Source organism: Durio zibethinus, chromosome 25 (assembly GCF_047325235.1).
Source record: "Durio zibethinus cultivar Kanyao isolate XHJ-2024 chromosome 25, ASM4732523v1, whole genome shotgun sequence".
Lineage (NCBI taxonomy): Eukaryota > Viridiplantae > Streptophyta > Magnoliopsida > Malvales > Malvaceae > Durio > Durio zibethinus.
Genome location: NC_143186.1, coordinates 10,904,493 through 10,922,418, shown reverse-complemented (window position 1 = coordinate 10,922,418; position 17,926 = coordinate 10,904,493). Strand labels below are relative to the sequence as shown.

The following is a 17,926-nucleotide window of genomic DNA, read 5'->3' as shown; positions in this document are numbered from 1 at the left end:
TACAAGTTCCTCTGACCCAAAGCAATTCCTTTAAACAAGCCTATTGAAAACAGCTTTTCTTAATAAGAGGCTCAGCCCTTCTGCAGCCAGGTTGAAAAGAAAAGGCCAATGTGGACACCTTTACGTAGGCCTTTTTGTAACATAATTGGATTATAGGGAGAGCCATTTGCTGAGAATCGAAACTAATGCGTTAGAGATACAACCATGAATCCAACCAGTCCATTTGGTGCCAAAGCCCATGAGATTCATAATGGAGAAGAGAAAATCCCAATCAAAATTGTCAAAGGCTTTTTGAAGTCGAGTTTGAACACCAAGCCGCCCTGGTGAAAGTTCTTCATACGGTCGACAATTTCATTAGCAATCAACAAACCATCTATAATTTGGCATCTTGAATACATTCATGAGCATCTTAAATCTCATAAATTTTCTCAAATTCTTTAAAATTGGGCTGTTACACTAGATTATAGAAATATAAAACTATCATTCATTATAAAAACTATTAATTTTAGTGATACAGAAATTCTGAAAATTCATAAAAGTGCCAATAAATTTTTATTTTTTTATTTTATCAACTTTATGAAACTACTTATAATAGTTTAATTTTTAAAATTACTTTTAGCCCACAGATAACTCTCTTATCTCTGTATTAATAAAACACTCTTATCCGAAGGTTCATAAAAATCTAATATAGCCTTTTTTTAAAGGCACTTTGCCTCTCTGACGTGACTTAACTTCCTTTGTTTTTTTCTAACTTCCTTGAAGTCGTAATTTCACTTTTAAACTTCTTTGATGTCATATTCTCACTCTAGCTGCTCTTCATCTCTCGCTCACTCTCAATCTCTGCTACAGTCTACCAATCTGTGCTACAAACTTCGATTTCCTCCGTGCTGAAACTTCGATTTCCTCTGCTTGTAAGTTCAAATTCCTCTAGAGGATTCATTTTGGGTTTCATCGTCTGCATTTCTTTGATTTCCTAAATGTAGGGTTTCATCTTCTGCATTTCTTCGTTCATAAAAGTTCCTCTGTGCTGAAACTTCATTTAGGGTTTTTGGAACTTCGATTCATTCGGGGTTTCATTTAGATTTCTTCTGTGCTGAAACTTCGATTCATTTCGGGTTTCATTGTTTGCATTTCTTCGTTCATAAAAGTTCCTCTGTGCTGAAACTTGGATTCATTTAGGGTTTCATTTTGGTTTTAGGATGGATTATTAGAGCAAATTTTCAATTCAGAAAACAAAATGTTTTTGCATTAATCTGTCAGAGAAGTGAAAAATGTTATTTGTTGATTTAACCACTCTAGCTAATAATCTGTGTTTATCTTAATTTTATTGTTTTCTTGTACTTGATATTTACTAGTATTTTCATAGACCGAAAATTATTAAGTTGCAGATTATGGCATGGCTTTGCTTAAATTAATGCAAATAACAGTACCCTTTAATTTTGATTATGAAAAAATTGGTTAAACCATATTAATTCAAATTTGAAAAGTCAACCTATAGCTCTAATAATCTGTTTTTTGGATCTTAATTTTATTTTCTATACTTGATATATACTTGTGTGTTGCATGTATTGACCTTTGTTGCAATTGTAAATTATTACAAACTGAGCCATTAACTTTTTTTCTTTATTTAATAATAATAATAATAATCTGAAGGTACAAATGGAATGTTATCTGAATTCTCTGTAATTAACAGTGAAAATAGAGAATTCACTGTGTCCAAAGATATACTTTGAGTGGTTTTGAATAGCACTGTGTATTTGTTCAGGGAAAATTGGTTAATCCCCAAGAACGGAAAAAAAATTTAAATTGCAGGACTGATTTTTTAAAAGCTTTCATCCAACAAGGTGTTCATGTAGTGATTTCTATAGCTAATAGAAAAGTTTCTTTTTTCTTAATGGATGTCTTGGAAGTACATTGACATGTGATGTAGTTCTTATTCTTCCATAGCTAAAAAAAAAAAACTTATATTAGAATACCCTTAGAAACTTTGCATACTACTCAGAAATTGTAAGTTAATCATTCCCTTAGATCTACTTAAATGCTTTAACCTAGCATTTAGTAAAATATTATATCATAATCTACTGTTGATGTTTCCATGGAAGTGAAATATTAACTTTTTCTTCTTGAGGTTGATTTTTCTTATTGGAACATATTCAATTTTCTTTTTTCAGGCAAGCAGATCCAGAGTGTGATTCACTTAGCTTATATGATCGAAAGACAAGCAGCAGGTATTCAAGTACTTTCTGTCAATTAGGTGCATTGAACATCTCAACATTTTTTTGGCTAAGAAAACGTCAATATTTTCTGTTGCATCAGGATTGAAAGGTATCCTTGAAGAACTTCCAAGCAGAGAAGCATCTCAATTTAGGTTGCAGGTTAAGTTTTCTGAATATTAAAATATGGACTTTGTTCTTTAAGATATATGTTGATGTTGTTTGAGCTAAGTTTTTTATGTTAAGCAGGCCTTATAATGAAGCTTGATTTCTGGTTCAAAATAATTCTGATCAATTATTCATGAACTGCTCTATTGTTTGTTCTGCTTTTATTAATTTCTTCAATATTGACCTCTTGTTTTCTTTGGTGTATTGATGTGCTATGTTTGAATAAGTCGAGACACTTTTGAGGGCCCCTGACATCATTGAAATATTTCCTCCACTATAAACAACCTTTCACATTACTCTTTTATGGTATTTTTACTTCTATGGTTTTATATTTTGTGTTTTCTCTCATCTTCTCACCTGCAATTTTTTTTTTCTTTTATAGTGAAGCTTCTCTTTTTCCATTATCCATAGCACATTATGTATCCATGTAGTTTGCTTTTAGCCTAAAAATATGGGTTTCTATCTAGGTACTTCTAGTAAGAATATTCCTTTACTTTTGCCATGTAATTTTTTATGTTAAATTTGCCTCTTTTCCTTTTTCTTAACGTCTTGAAAATGGCACCCTTTCTAACAAAACTGAGTAATCCTCATTGGAATCTGAAACTCAGAATGTTAGGAAAATATAGGACTCTTAAATGAATTGAAGAACCAAATATTGAACCACATTATGTTCCTTTTGCACAGGGCATATTACAGTGTTTTTTTTCCAAGCCATGGACATTACCAATTATTTTAGGAGAGATTGTATATTGCCCACATAAGAACTCATTGTTGATGAACATATTGGATCTACATGATAATTGTGGAAGCCAAATATTTGTAACATAGGTTGAGATATCTCCTCAAAATACAATAAATTCTGATGGTGGGAGCTTGAGGGTGGGCATGGGGTTGGCAAGTAAATGTGATGGGAAAATATATCGATTACATACATTATCAAAGATCTCAACAATTTTTATTACTTTTCTTTCTTGCTAATTAAATTAGAATCTAGTGCTAAATTCATGTCATTATTCCTCCGGATCCCCACCCAATTTGTTTTATGGCCCTTATTCTCTGTCTTTTGCAGGAGTCTCATCAAGGATTTGACAAAATTATGAATGCATATGATCAGGTATTAAAGCAATGGAAACTTCCTTTCTGACATGAAGTTAATTACTGGGTTTGGATAGTAATGACAGTTTGAATCTCCTTCATTCTCTCTCTCTCTCTCTCTCTCTCTCTCTCTCTCTCTTGCCATCGAGGTCATGAGAATTAAAATTTGGAACTAAACAGTTATTGGGTAAAAACATACTATGTTTATATGTACTACCACTGAGAATTCTTCTAATCAAGAGCAAACCAATAGAAATGAATAATAGAGAAACCAAATCAGCAACTTGATGACTTGTCTTCTATGTACTGAAATCTGAATTTTCCTTCCAGCAAACAGGTTTATTGCTAGTTTACTATCTTCAATATTAAGTGGCAAACATTGATGAAGATGTCTCATTTCTAAATAAGTTCTCCAATGGATTTACTAATTCCAGTGCTGAGAATTCAAACGTGATGCAGATGGATATGCCTTGTAGAAGTTTTAAATATCAGCTACTTTTCCTCTAAAATTTTATGAAAAGGCCACCAATTAAGCATAATAAACCCATTTAAAAAGCGTCATGTTCCTTTTTTGTAAAATATAATGCTTTTCACTAAATGTTCTGTACTTCCAGGCATGTGAAAAGCTTGTGTCTTTGGAGAAGAATACGCAAGGAGATATTGTTGCCAAGCTAGAAGAGGTATGCCCATTCCTTATGTAATATTGACTTCTTACGTTTTTTTAAAAGGCTGAGAGATGACATTATTTTACTATACTCTGTATGTTTCTCTAGTTCTCTCGTTTTTCTATTGTACTGAATATTTAACTATTTTAGTACCATCAAAAAGAAACAAAACACTTGTTTCTCTGGACCGTAGAACTATGGATCTGATATCATTTTAGCCTGTAATTATTGTACTCCTCTTTGTTTTTGAACTATGTATCCTGATGTGTTGTGCCTCTTTCTTGACAACTTATGTGCTTGATTTGTTCTCTTTGCTCACCTTTATCTAAATAAAGTGTGTTTCCAGTTACCTGGATGGAATGTTTACACCTGGTCTTTTCTGCATAGATATCTAGTATGTTGTTTCTAGTGTCTAATAGCTCATACTTTATCTGAGTATTGACAATTTTTTTAGGTGCAAATCTTGAACATTCTGTCTGAGTCCCAAAAGTGAATACCTCTTTTGCTTCAAGAATTGGGTACCTAACTAACTAATCAATTTCTTATATTAAAGATGGAATCATGGCTTGGTTTTTTGCTAATGAAGGCATTTTGTCTGAGTCCCAAAAGTAAATACCTCTTTTGCTTCCAAAAATTGGACTTTTGTTTGGTTCTAGTGGGTTCATTTAGTAAGACAAATTTTCATGATTCTGGCAGAGAACATTAAGAGCTAGAAAGCTAACTGAGAGAGTTCTTAAGTTCTTTATAGCTACTGGCAAGGACGAGGTCTTCTCGCTCATCCAAGCACTTAACATTCTGGTGGAGAACATATTTGATTCAAACCTTACTGGGGTAATGCTCAAGTGCATATAATTTTTTAGAATAAATTTGATTTCTATCATGTTATAATTATTAAAAGTTGCTTTATTTTCTAGGTTGTGTCCTCCTTCGTCATTGCTTGCTTTCTTTTTCCATAAGTATTACAACCATGGATAAGAGTTGGATTAAAAAGTCTAGGTTTCGTAGTGAATATATGCAAGCGGTTACCCAATTTTTAAGATTTGCATTTGGGAATGCATGCCGAGATGGTATGTTTTTATGTCTATGCATGAAATGTGTCAATATGCATTGGATACCATTAGAAGTTGTACAAGAGCATTTGATTTGCAATGGGTTTTTGTTTGGTTATACTAATTGGATTTGTCATGGTGAAATTTCATTTCTGCTTATGAGTCCCATTTACCGGTAGGGTTTTTTTCAGTTTAAAAGCTCTCAAGAACTTAATTTCCTAAAGAGAGTTTAGGAGTTGATGAAAATGAAAATATGATTGATTTTTCTCAATTTTCTGGTGGAGGGAGTGATAGTGGACAATCCCAAAAAGAGCCATATATTGGAACGTCTAAGTTTTATTAGTTGTTAGAGGAATATAACCAAGAATTATATCTGGGATTTAAAAAACAATCTAGATTATCTGTCATCTTAGAATTGTTTCAGATAAAGGTTTTTGGTGGGATGAGTTATGAGTCATTCAATTTTCTCCTCTCACTAATGAAAAGGATTCTTCTCAAGGGTGAAACCTTGCCTAATTACTATCATGAAAGTAAGAATATGATTAAGAAATTAGGTCTTGGGTATGAAAAGATTCATGCTTGTCCAAATGATTGTATGTTATATCTAGATGAAAGAGCAAATGAAGACTTGTTTTATGTGTGTGGTGCTTTTAGGTAGGTGCAAAGTGATAATGTTGGCTTGAAGGGCAATTTTTGTGGTAAAAAGAAAAAACCTATGAAGGTGTTACATCATTTTCTCTTGAAACCTAAACTCCAAAAATTGTTCATGTCCTCAAAAATGGCTTATGCCATGGTATGGCATGATAAGGGTTGTAAAAAAGATAGAAAAGCTAGGCATCTAGCTAACTCTTTTGCTTGGAAATCTTTTGATTTGCTATATCTTGGATTTGCCTCAGACCCTCGTATTGTGAGGCTAGGCTTGGCTGCTGATGGATTTAATCCATTTAGGGTAATGAATAATAAATATAGTGTTTGGCCTCTTATGGTGATCCTTATAATTTGCCTTCTTGATTGTCCATGAAAAAGTCAAGTTTTATTCTTTCCTTAGTGATTCTAGGTGAGAGTGGGCGTGGAAATGATATTGATGTTTACTTACAACCTCTAGTAAAAGAATTAAAAGAATTGTGGGAAGTTGGTGTAAACATCTTTGATGCTTTTGCTGGAGGTAATTTTTAGTTACATATTGCTTTAATGTGGATGATAAACGACTTTCCTACATATGGTGATTTGTCTGGTTGGAATGTTAAAAATAGATTTGCTTGTCCTCATTGATTTGAGGATACATGCCATTTATGGCTAGATCATGGGGGCAAATGTTGTTTCATGAGTCATCGTCAGTTTGTATATATTAATCATAAATTTCGAATTGATTCCTATTTTGATGGCACTGAAGAACTAAGGCCTGCTCCAATTTCACCTTCAGGAACTATGATTTTAAGTCAAGTAGAAAAAATGCATGTTACTTTTGGAAAGAAAATCTAGTTTATTCTGATTCTTGGAAAAAGAAGAGCATTCTTGTTAGTTTGCGGTATTGAGAGCACAATTTGTTGCATCATAATCTAAATGTGATGCATGTAGAAAACAATGTATGATAATGTTTTTGGGACTTTATTAAATATCGAAGGGAAGACTAAGGATAATTTAAAGGCACGTCTAGACTTGCAAGCATTGGGTATACGAAAAGAACTACATCCAAAGGAATATGGAGATGGTAGACTTCATATACCTCCTGCGTGCTATTGGATGTCAACAAAGGAGAAGAATGTATTTTTAAGGAGTTTTAGAAAGTATCAAAGTTCTTGACGATTACTCTTCAAATATCTCCCAACATGTCAGTCTCAATATCGTAAAGTTCTACCTTTGAAAAGTCACGATGACCACATATTGATGGAGGAGTTTCTTGGACTTGCATTACATGGGCTTTTGTCTAGGGATGTGACCACGGTTGTGGTTGAATTGGGTCAATTTTTGAAGTCACTATGTGCTAAAGTTCTCCAAGTGAAAGAGCTTGAGCAACTTCAGTCTAAGATTATTCTCACTCTTTGTCGATTGGAGAAGATTTTTCCTCCTTTATTCTTTACCATTATGGTACATTTGGTGGTTCATTTGGCTAAAGAGGCAAAAATTGTAGGAACTATATACTATAGATGGATGTAACCAGTTGAAAGGTATAATTTAATAGTTAAAGTTTTTTTTCATATTCAATTTGGTCTTTTCTTTATTTGTGGTCCTTTTATTATAGGTTTCTTTGTAAATTGAAGTCTTATAAGACTAATAAAGCTCACCTAGAAGGTTCGATTGTAGAGACTTACTTGGCTAAAGAGCGTATTGTCTTTTGTTCAAGATACTTATAAGAGTTTGAAACCTGATTCCATCCCCTAGTTAGAAATTATAATATCCCAAATGAACCATAACAAAACTCAAGCTTATTTCCATGTTTAAGTAGACCATTAGGAAAGGCAATAGGATTTGAGTTAGATGAAAAATGTGGTTACAAGCTCCTCGTTATGTGTTATTTCAATGAAAACAATTCAGGAATTTCACCTATAAGTTTTCTAGAAAAGTCTTTTCTTTCTCTTGTAAAGTATTTTAATTAAACTGTAGTTAACTTGATTAGGTTCTTTATAGAGCATTTGAGAAAAGTGTAAAAAGGCAACAAAGGCATAGTTGAGCTCGTCCAATTTAAATAAATGATATGATGAATTCTACATTTCATTAATGGTTTCATGATCGGGTTAGTAATTTTCTAATTTATCATTTTTTTTTTCTTTTTTTTCTAATCTAGGTTCAAAATAACAAGTTTTATACATTTCAATGTTAAATTAGGTTGCAAAAATGGATCCTTTGGGAACTACAAAAGACATTAGGTATCTTTCTCAAGGTCCTAATAGGGTGGCAACAAGATGTACAGATTATATTATTAATGGGATTTGGTTTCATACCAAAACTCGTGAGAGGGATAGAAAAACTCAAAACAGTGGAGTAGTTGTGATTACAAAAACCACTCATTATCCAAATGTTTGAAGTGGAGATCCTATTGATATGGAAGATACCTATTATGGAGCACTAACGGATATAATAGAACTTAATTACTTTGATAGATTTAACGTTGTATTGTTTAGATGTGATTCGGTTAGCCTTATTGAAGGCAAGGGCATTAAGAAGGATCAATATGGATTTACCCTTGTGAATTTCTCAAATTTAATTCATACATGCAAGGATATAAAAGATGAACCTTTTGTGTTTGCATCCCAAGCAAAACAAGTATTTTATGTACAAGATCCTTAGTATGAGAATTGGAAAATTGTATTGAATGCAATACCAAGAGATTTGTATGATATGGGCATGGTATCAAATAAGGAAGAAGGTTCAATCTACTATGATCTTGTTTTCTTGTAATTAAGAGATTTCTTCGATGATCAAATAGGTAAGTCTTGACTTTGTGTTTTCCTTTTCATTTTATCTTTATATATATATTCCTTCTAACCTGGTTTTTCTCTTTTGTGCAAGTTTTCTTAGCAGTGCAAAGGCCTCTTCTAAGGTGACCCCCCCTTGCCTGTCTTCCTCGATTTTAGTTTTCATAGTGTACTGTTTATCGATTTCTCATTGTGCATGTTCTTGCAGAGTAAGCTTCCTCTGGTGGGAAATACTGCCTCAGATTTTGAGGCAGAGGTTGTCTTTGACAGGAGTTCATTACGTGGATGTTTGTTCTGAAGTGTATTTAAGCACGCCAATTTTTTAATTTTATTTACTTCAACACCCCCCCCCCCACCCAAAAAAAAAAAAAAAAATTCTTCCTACTTGCAGAGATCACTGCTTTCAGTGGCCACTATGAAGAAATATTAGGTGTTTCTATTGATAGTGTGGTAAGTTCCTTGTTACCAAAAGAAGGCAAAAAAAAAAAAAAAACCCTTGTATTCTTCATTCCAGCTGTTTCCTATTTTTATATCAAAGATGTGTAAATTCGATGCATGTAAATCACATTCAAAAAGAATAAAAAAGAGAATATCAATCAAAAGAGTAGTAGTTTAGAGGGAAGTTGTCATCAAATTTGAGTGCATATATGACGGAAATCTCTAAACCTTAGAAAGTGATCTGGTTTAAACTAAACCTTTTCTTAAGATTTAAAAGAAAAGCTTGACGGCTGTGTTTTTATGATGATCAGCTTAATACTAGTTGGGAAAGACCTTGTTGCCTTGAAGCTGGTATTATTTATGGTGTTATGAAATTGAAAACTTAGTTGCTTGGTGTTATGAAAGTGTTGAGGCAGAACTCCCATCTAGTTTTTGCTCTTCTTTTGAACAAGGTTTAGTGCTTCACTGGTTACAATCATTTTAAATTTCAGGATAAATACATGCAGAACAGACTTGTGCAACTTGTATGTGTTTCCTTACAGAGTTTAATCAGAAACATAATATTTTGTGTACTTGTGAGCATGTGCATAAGTGCATGTGTGTGTGAATTATGGTTATTGACTTGCTTTGTCTTGGAAGTGTAATCTGTTTTTTTTTTTTCTTTTTTCTTCTGTTTTATGTAGGTTTACTTCATTAGTCGTCATGGTGAAAACTAGAAGCATGCGAAATTATGTAATTGTGATTGAAGATACTCAAGAAGAACAACGCCATGAGAATGCTTCACAACATCAACTTTAACAAGATGCTAATGAACAAAGTAATGCATAACTTATTTTTTCTACGAGTTGATTAAATTTTTATGTTTGATTTTTTTGCCAACTTTTCTCTTTTTAACTATTGTTGAAAAGATCCTACTAGGAAGCGTGGCGCTCGTGGTCGTAACAAGATGGTTGATGTATGGAATCTTCCTCTCATATAGCGAATTAAAGTATGCTTTAATAGTAAAGGTCAGCCCATTAGACATGAAGCCCATGTCCTATCATCTTGTTTTAGGATCTTAGCAAGAAATTGCTATTTACTTCCTTTGAACTGCAGGACTTGGAGGAACGTACCTCGAATATACAAGATGGACACCTTGAACCATATAAAGGTACAATTACATAATCTACAAATGCACACGCAGACTCTGGTTTTTTTGCCTCATTTGAATTCATTTTATCTTCTAACTTCTTAAAGAACTTCCTTGTTTTGATTAGATATCTAAATAATTTTTGCTTGTTTGTAGGAAAAATTTTTGTTCCCTGAACATCACACTGGTTGGTTATTCAAGTCACTAGGAAAGAAATGGAAGGATTGTAAGGCTGAACTAAAAACCAAGTACTTCCACTTTAATAGCTAAAAGCTAAAAATAGAAAATTTAAACAATTTCATAAAAATTAACAAGGCATGAAAAATAATTTAAACACACTTAAGTAAGACATTAAACATGAAAACATAATAATTGAAATGTAGAAAATTAAAATAAAACAGAAAATTAAACTTGCAAGTGAACTAGCCAGAATTCCTACATGACCTATGTGACTAATTACCACCTAAACATGCATTAAATGTAAATAAAAATAAAAACTGTTTTACATGGTTAATCTAGACCTAAAATGGAACCAAAAACCTATTGGAACCTTATGCAAAAACTGAACACAAGTGGAAATAAAAATTTATGCAAACCGAAATACTAGAATGAGTGGAAACTAAGACCTATGAATTAAGATGCTAGGAAAATGGAACCCTATCTAAGGAAATTGTAAAAACTGTTTTACTAGCTTTAAATAGACATGAAAACAAGCCAAAAAGGTATAGGAAAGCTTTGCCTAAGACTGATCAGAAATGCTTTAGAAAAATACACAAGTTGGAACACAAAACATAATCTAAACTATGGATCTAGCGAGTTAAATGCAATCAAAACTAATCCTAGCTACATGTAACGTGACAAACTGTTTTGTAACTCCAAAATAGACTAAAAAATGAACAAAAAATAATCAGGACACTCAGACCAAAAATCACACACAAAGTGAAGAAAAACTACTTGAAATAATGCACGAAGAATGGGAGGAAAAATGTATGAAACAACAAACCTATATCTAAGGCATTTAATCAACCATGCAAAAAACACTTAAACTTGATTTAATAACATAATAGAAGCATAAAAAAAATATATAAATAGCAACAAAAATTAAAAGGCAGAATAAAAAAATTGAGCAGAAAAATTAGCAAGAAATATAAAGTGCAAGTAAATAAATACAAAGATCAAGATTGTGGAGCCCTATGATGTTTCCATCAAATTAACATCCAAAGCCATCCTTTCTAAGCTCTAAAGAACCCAAATATCATGCAAAACTTGCTGCAAAAATAAAAGAAATTAAATCTGGAAACTGATAGAAACTAAAAAAGACAACTTGCTTAAACCAAATAAAAGAGAGCTTGGAATGTGTTTGCAACTTGAAGGAAACTTAAACAAGCTAAAAGATAACTAAAAACAACAATTAAAAGAGCTTGAAAATGAGCTAAAAAGGAAAGAAAATGAAGTCTTAAAGGAGGGCTTGGTCGGCCGGCAATGTTGCTGCCACCAGTCCCCAAAGACGTCCTAAACTAAACAAAGGAAAAAACAAAATGAAGAGGAAAAAACTCTAAGGCTAGCCTTCTCTCCCTTTTTTATTGTCAAAAACTAAGACATTTTACAACATATCCACCAGTCCAAAATAAGCCATCCCAGCCCTCCATTCAATCATCATAGCCAAGGTAATTTCTGGGTTGTTTTGAAGGCCGCCAGGCTGACTACATGAGCTGGAATTTCCAGCTCAGCTCCATCCCATGTGATGCTTGCTTGGTTGGTCCAATGAGGGTTCTTCATGCCTTCACCTAGGCCACATGTTGGCAGCTTAGTCCTCTCTCAAAATGTCAAGGAAAATAGCTAAAATAGAACCATAAAAGTCAAAGTTAAGGTCAGCAAGTTTGCTGCCTTACTACTGACGTGAAACCGAAAAATGAAAAAAGAAAATTCCTACAAGAAATCAGAGGTTCGGTTCTCCCTTTTTGTCTCCTCAAAATGTCTTATTTTCCAGCCAAATCCTTGGTCTTTTTTCTTCCCATAAATGGTTTCTTGAACCATGCAAAACAGCAGCCATGCTTGACTTTCATTTTTCATTGTGTTCTCACTTGTTGCTTGACTTGTAATTTGTTCCCTTTACTCTCTCCTTCTTTGCTGATTCTTTTTGGTCAAATTTGCTTTATTTTTTGCGCTTTCTTTTTATCCTCATTTCTGCTCTAAACACCCCCAAGTAAGCTTGATCAGCAGCTCCTCTCAAGCAAGCTATCTTATGCAAGAAAGGAAAGCTCTGCATGCCTTTGTTGGTGGCTCACAGCATGGGGCTTTATGGTCATGGCTTGGCATTTTTTTCTTCTTCTTCATGGCTTCATTTTCTCATGGAAATCAGCTCTCCTCATCTCCTAAGGGACCTTGAATTCCCTTGGCAAATTTTCGATTGATTCGGCCATTGCTTGCATGATGACACTAGGTGCAAGCATGGTGTTTCGATTTTTCCTACATATGAAATTTGGAGAACTTAGGTGGATAATCAAGCAAAAAAATCAAGTTCAAATCTAATCAATTAAGTACATGATAATTCTAAAAAAATAGAATTACCATTGGGTACAAAGATTATAAATATGGAAATTATTTAAAAAAATAAGTAAGACTTGTAAGGACAGTTTTAAGTGTCAATATAGCTCGCTTAATAAATATAAAAAATTTAAATAAAATGTGACTTTTATCAGCATTTTGAAATGCCTTTAAAAGATTTTTACTTATAATGGTAGTTTAAAGTGTCGAGAAAATCATGCCATCAAATGCATGTGTAATTTTGGCATTGGTGACTTAATTGCCAAAAAGTTTTCACCGACACTCACCTAGTCGATGGTCAACCGGTGGTCAAAAAACTGTCGGCAATAGTAATAGTGGCACTTTTTTAATCTTTTATTGGCACTTATAGGTGCCAGTAAAAATGACTTTCTTGTTGTGATTGTGCTTGTAACATAACAATTTATGCTTAGCAAAACATATCTTGTAACTCAAAAATACTTATTCCACATCGAATTCTTTATTAGAACATTTAAGATAATGATCCTAAGAAAACTTAATTTATAGACATATCATCTCAAGAAAACTTTGAGATTTGACACCTAGACTCCAAGTAGTTACAATTAAGATAATGATCAAAGATTCGTTAAAGATCCATAAGTAAAACTTGAAAGAAATCACTAAAAATAGAAAATTCAACCTCAATTTAATATAATCTACAAAGATAAAAATCACTCCCTATAATGAACTTGAGTTTTAGATAACTATCTTATCAAACCTTAAACAAAAATCATTAACTTTCAACTCATTGTTATTCTTAATCAAATTCACCAAACTTTCTCCTCATCACAAATTTTAAAACTAATGTCTAAATACCAATTGAAACTGTAAATCAAATATCCATAGAATGACGAACTTGGCTCTGATACCATTAATTTGTCACGCCTCAAACCGAAGGATTAAGGATGTAACAATATCACATACTTATGGGACGAATCTCATAGGCATGCAAAACAACAAATATCATACTAAGTCAAAATTAATATCTCCAAAAAACTCTAAAATTTACATTTTGCAAAATGCTAAGGGTCCAAGATTATATCTAATACAACTTGATCACAAGATAGAAAATATTCTAGCTAACAATAAATCTTATAAATCGATATCGAAATACTTATTCCAAATATTATACCAAACATAGGTAACGAATATTTGTGGTTGGTATGATGAAACTAGACTTAAACTTAAACCATTCTGTTGAGTCTTCTGCAGGATTTTGGTGTTGACACCTAGTATGCTGTGGTTGAAATCCCGAAAGAGAATAAGGCTACAAGTTCAAGACAACCGTAATCAAGTAATAATTTGCTTAATTATTGATTCCAAACTCCAGGTGCCTTTTTTAAGCCATAAATAGCTTTTTGTAGTTTGCAGTTGCAGACATGATGAGGTTTATACCAGTCAATGACACCTTATGGTTCAGACAGTCTTTTGTTGGATAATTTACCTTGCTGAAAAGCATTGTTAACATCCAGTTGTGTACGGGCCAATCATAATTGAAAGCAATGTAAAGAACAAGTGTGATAGTTTTTGGCTTAATATATAACAGGCCTGAGGTATCTATGTATTCAAGTCCAGATCATTGATGGAAGACTTTGGCAACCAATCTAGCCTTGTATCTCTCAATTGAGCAATGGGACTTTATTTATTCGAAACGTGCATTTGCGACCCACAACATTCTAATTTTTGGAATGAGGATCAAGTGTCCTGGTGTTTCTTTTTACTAGAACATTGAACTTACTATTCCTGGTCTGTCTCCAATGTTGGTCACTGATAGGCTGCCTGAAACATTTGATTCAGAAGGTAAGAGAATAGGATGTTTAGCAGCTGTGAAGGCCTTTTTAGGCTTGAAAATATTGTTCTCGTATCGAGTCGAGTTGTCTTTGGATGAGTTCCAAGTGATGAGAGAGCTAGAGCTGTCATATGTAAGCTTCTAGAGGAAGGTGAATTTTCACTTTTCTGCAAGATGTTTTAGAATTATTACTAATAAAGGAATTATAGAGTAGAGTACTAGCAGCAACTGCGTAAATAGTCTTAAGTATTTTATGATTGTATGGAAACTTGCTGGTGCTGCAGGCAGAGTGGATGGTGGAGCACGAAAAGCTTTTGGTTAGAGCTCCAGTGGAAGGCTATTGGTTCAATGGATATAGAGAGATCTTCAGCGCCTAACTAACCCAAATAGTTGGTTCCGGGTTGGGGGCAGATACCCATGTATTGCTGGGCACTCAACCCATAATTTAATGGCATGCAGCAGCAACAACCACAAAACTAATGTTGATCGGCTTTTAGGTCTTGTAGAATCCTTGATTTCATAGTTGATTAATGAATTTCGAATGAATCGAACCATTATCCTTGTGATTTGTCGTCTTAAGCTTACAAAAAAGGAGGTTCCTTTTATAGTAGCCATTAATCATGATTCGGTGGTTAAGAAACAAATTAAGTGAACTACCCCACTAGAACATAATTGATATTAATTTACAATTCAAGCCAATTTATGTTAAGAATACCTACTTTGGAAAGTATAATATAGCAGGCAATATTAGAAGATTAATTGTAAGTAACCAACTCGTGATTAAACTAATTAGTAAACTTGGAAGTTTATGAAATTAAAGGAATTCAATAATAATTTAACCGGGACAACAAGTCTCCGGTTGAAAGTATAAAGACCAATTTTCAAATAAAAAAAAAAAGGTTAGCTTGAAAATTTTGACGTAGCAGAAGATTTGCATAGGACTTTCACTTTTTGCAAATAACCTAATTATTCATGATTAAATAATTAAAGATATTAACTTTTTAAAAAATTCTTAATTTATAATTGATCTCTTTTATCGGTAATTAATTTATCTAAACTTATCTGGTTAAGAAAACATTATGCGTCTTAACCCTCCCAGCTGCGATCTACAAATACTATCTTCACCAACCATGCCAATGAGCCAAAGCACATATGGGCATATGGCAATCAGGCAATGACATTAACTTTGTTAAAAGTTCAGTTTGATCGCTGAATGAAGTCTTGTCTCAATAGCAGGATGACACCCTAAAATCATTAGATCTCATATTCAAATATTATAATACGTGGATTTAATTTAATTTTTTATTTATTTTTGAACACGTATAACGTTCGCTTGTTAATTTGTCTAGTTTATTATTGAATTTCTTATCATTAAAGTAAATATTTATTGAGGATTGCTTGATTATGATGCGAGACAAGTGAAAAAAATCTTTCAAAAGAAGTGCAATCTAATCTAGCAACAAGTAGGGTAAAAACCGAGGATAAACTACCGGTCTTGGAATTACCAATTCTGTTTACAACTTTCTTTTCTCTAATTAATTAAATTACAGTCAGTTCAGTTCAAAAGAATTTTGTGAAAGAAATTGGTAGCATTTTTTTTGTGTGTCCTGAAACAAATTTTAACAGTCTGGAATATCCTGGTAAGTTTCTTTGATTTTGATCAGAGTAAAATTGGCAGCATATAAACGTTAAGAAATTTTCATAAATATATAGCAGAAGGCTCACTTTGAATTAAAATTAGATGCATACAATTTTCTCGAGTTAGGAAAAAAAAAGGGAAGAATGCAATATATCTAATCTAGTAGTATATAGCTGTGTCGTATGTCTCTTGCCACACAGAACTATAGCCATGTTCTAATGGAACTTCATAATAATTCTGGGGGAATTCATTTCCGAATTCGACCAAATCATTCACCGATATCTCAACATGATCCTCCACATACCAGTTCATCTCATCGCTTGGCAAGGAAGGCACCATTTCCTTTTCAATCCATTCAAAGTAATCGAAGCCATCGTTGTTTTCCATGTTTCCTTCAATGTTGCATGAACCATGGTTTGCCTGCATTCTAATCTCTGCTTCAAGAGATTCCATTAAACTATTTACTTCTTCTTCATTGCAATACTCGTAATGCGATTCCTCAAATAAGGACATTAGAACAGCAGCATCAATTTCGGAGACTTCGATCCCTTCCATGACATTACTTCCATCGATCAATCCTGGTTTTTCCTCCAAGAAGAGAGCCATTTTTTCTCTATTTTGGTGTAAAACAACTAGAATGAAAGAGGCTAAGATAGCTAGACTAGTGAAAATGTTTGAAACTTACAGTGACTCCATCAATGGAAGTAATCTTTTTATAGGCCAAGTAATTGTACTTGGGAGCCCTCATCAAACGTGCAGTCATGTGCTCGCCCAATAAATAAATAGATAATCAATTGGACAAAAATAATTGTTTAAATGAATGGATATTATTGAATGCTTGTGCCAGGCAAAAATGGAACAAAGAAAGAACATAAAATATTGATGTTAAATTAATGCTAACAAATCAAATTTGTGCATTATTTAAATATGCACCACATGATTTTAGGTCATGTATCACAAGCGAAGGATTCCAAAGTTGAGAAAGGGAAGAATTGAAATTAAATAGCAACAACTACTTTCCAGGCAGGCAATATCCAGCATTGGTTGCATCTGACTCAATAAAGATAAAGACAGAGAAACAGAGAGCAGACAATATCTACATCAAATGGACATTATCTACGGTAGCCAACATGAAGATGGGAATGGTGGGTATGACTCATAATTGTTAGGATTGTTATGCCACTTGACTTATTTTTAATCTTTGAATTTTTACAATAAAAAAATAAAAATACTAATAAAAAATGGTGAAAGTTTGGACCACATTAATTGGGTTTGCATGAAAATGCATTTTGGTTTGGCATTAGTGCAAGCTATTTATTTGAGTTCCATGTTACCATACATACCTACTGATAGGCAGGAAAGAGTAAAATGCATATCAATCATTCATGATTTTTTTGCAATTTTTAGAACTCAATTTTTAGATCCACTAACTTTTAACACCAATTTTTTAAAACTATTGAGCCCTTAGACTATTATTTGTAGTACACTAATTTCCTATACAATGTTGACATCTGCTAAAAAGATAAGGTTTACTGTTTAAATCAGTTATCAATTATGTTTTTTATTTTTTTTTATTTTGAGATTATTAAAATTCGAATCTTGATTCCCTAAACTCTATCATTTTATTAACAGATCATTCAATAGTTAATGATATTTTTATTTTCAAATTATTAACAATGTTTAAACTAACAAAATATTATATCTTTATATACGTTTTATGTTCCTCTAGCTAGAATTTTCACTTTCTTGAATGAAAAAAA

General features: G+C 32.8%; 2 protein-coding genes across 7 annotated transcripts; one reads left to right on the top strand and one right to left on the bottom strand.

Annotated features, from left to right (window-relative positions):
- The first annotated feature begins 583 nt into the window (after positions 1–583).
- On the top strand, positions 584–15,084 carry LOC111275995 (uncharacterized). 6 transcript variants are annotated; one of them, XM_089754240.1, is made up of 14 exons: positions 584–911; positions 2,172–2,228; positions 2,317–2,375; positions 3,451–3,495; positions 4,091–4,156; positions 4,838–4,972; positions 8,713–8,731; positions 8,815–9,056; positions 9,728–9,861; positions 9,953–10,051; positions 10,140–10,194; positions 10,330–10,421; positions 13,951–14,032; positions 14,103–14,390. In XM_089754240.1, exons 2-7 carry the CDS (start codon positions 2,207–2,209, stop codon positions 8,728–8,730), a joined length of 345 nt encoding a protein of 114 aa, XP_089610366.1. In that variant the 5' UTR covers positions 584–911; positions 2,172–2,206; the 3' UTR covers position 8,731; positions 8,815–9,056; positions 9,728–9,861; positions 9,953–10,051; positions 10,140–10,194; positions 10,330–10,421; positions 13,951–14,032; positions 14,103–14,390. The 6 variants fall into 6 exon arrangements, with proteins under 6 accessions (XP_089610366.1, XP_089610365.1, XP_089610367.1 ...); XM_089754239.1 differs by lacking the exon at positions 10,330–10,421; XM_089754241.1 differs by lacking the exons at positions 10,330–10,421; positions 13,951–14,032; positions 14,103–14,390 and adding an exon at positions 14,812–15,084.
- A 1,125-nt stretch (positions 15,085–16,209) lies between these two features.
- Positions 16,210–17,034, bottom strand: LOC149511620 (uncharacterized). Its single transcript, XM_089754652.1, has one exon. It carries the CDS (start codon positions 16,770–16,772, stop codon positions 16,326–16,328), a length of 447 nt encoding a protein of 148 aa, XP_089610778.1. The 5' UTR covers positions 16,773–17,034; the 3' UTR covers positions 16,210–16,325.
- Between the last annotated feature and the right edge of the window lie 892 nt (positions 17,035–17,926).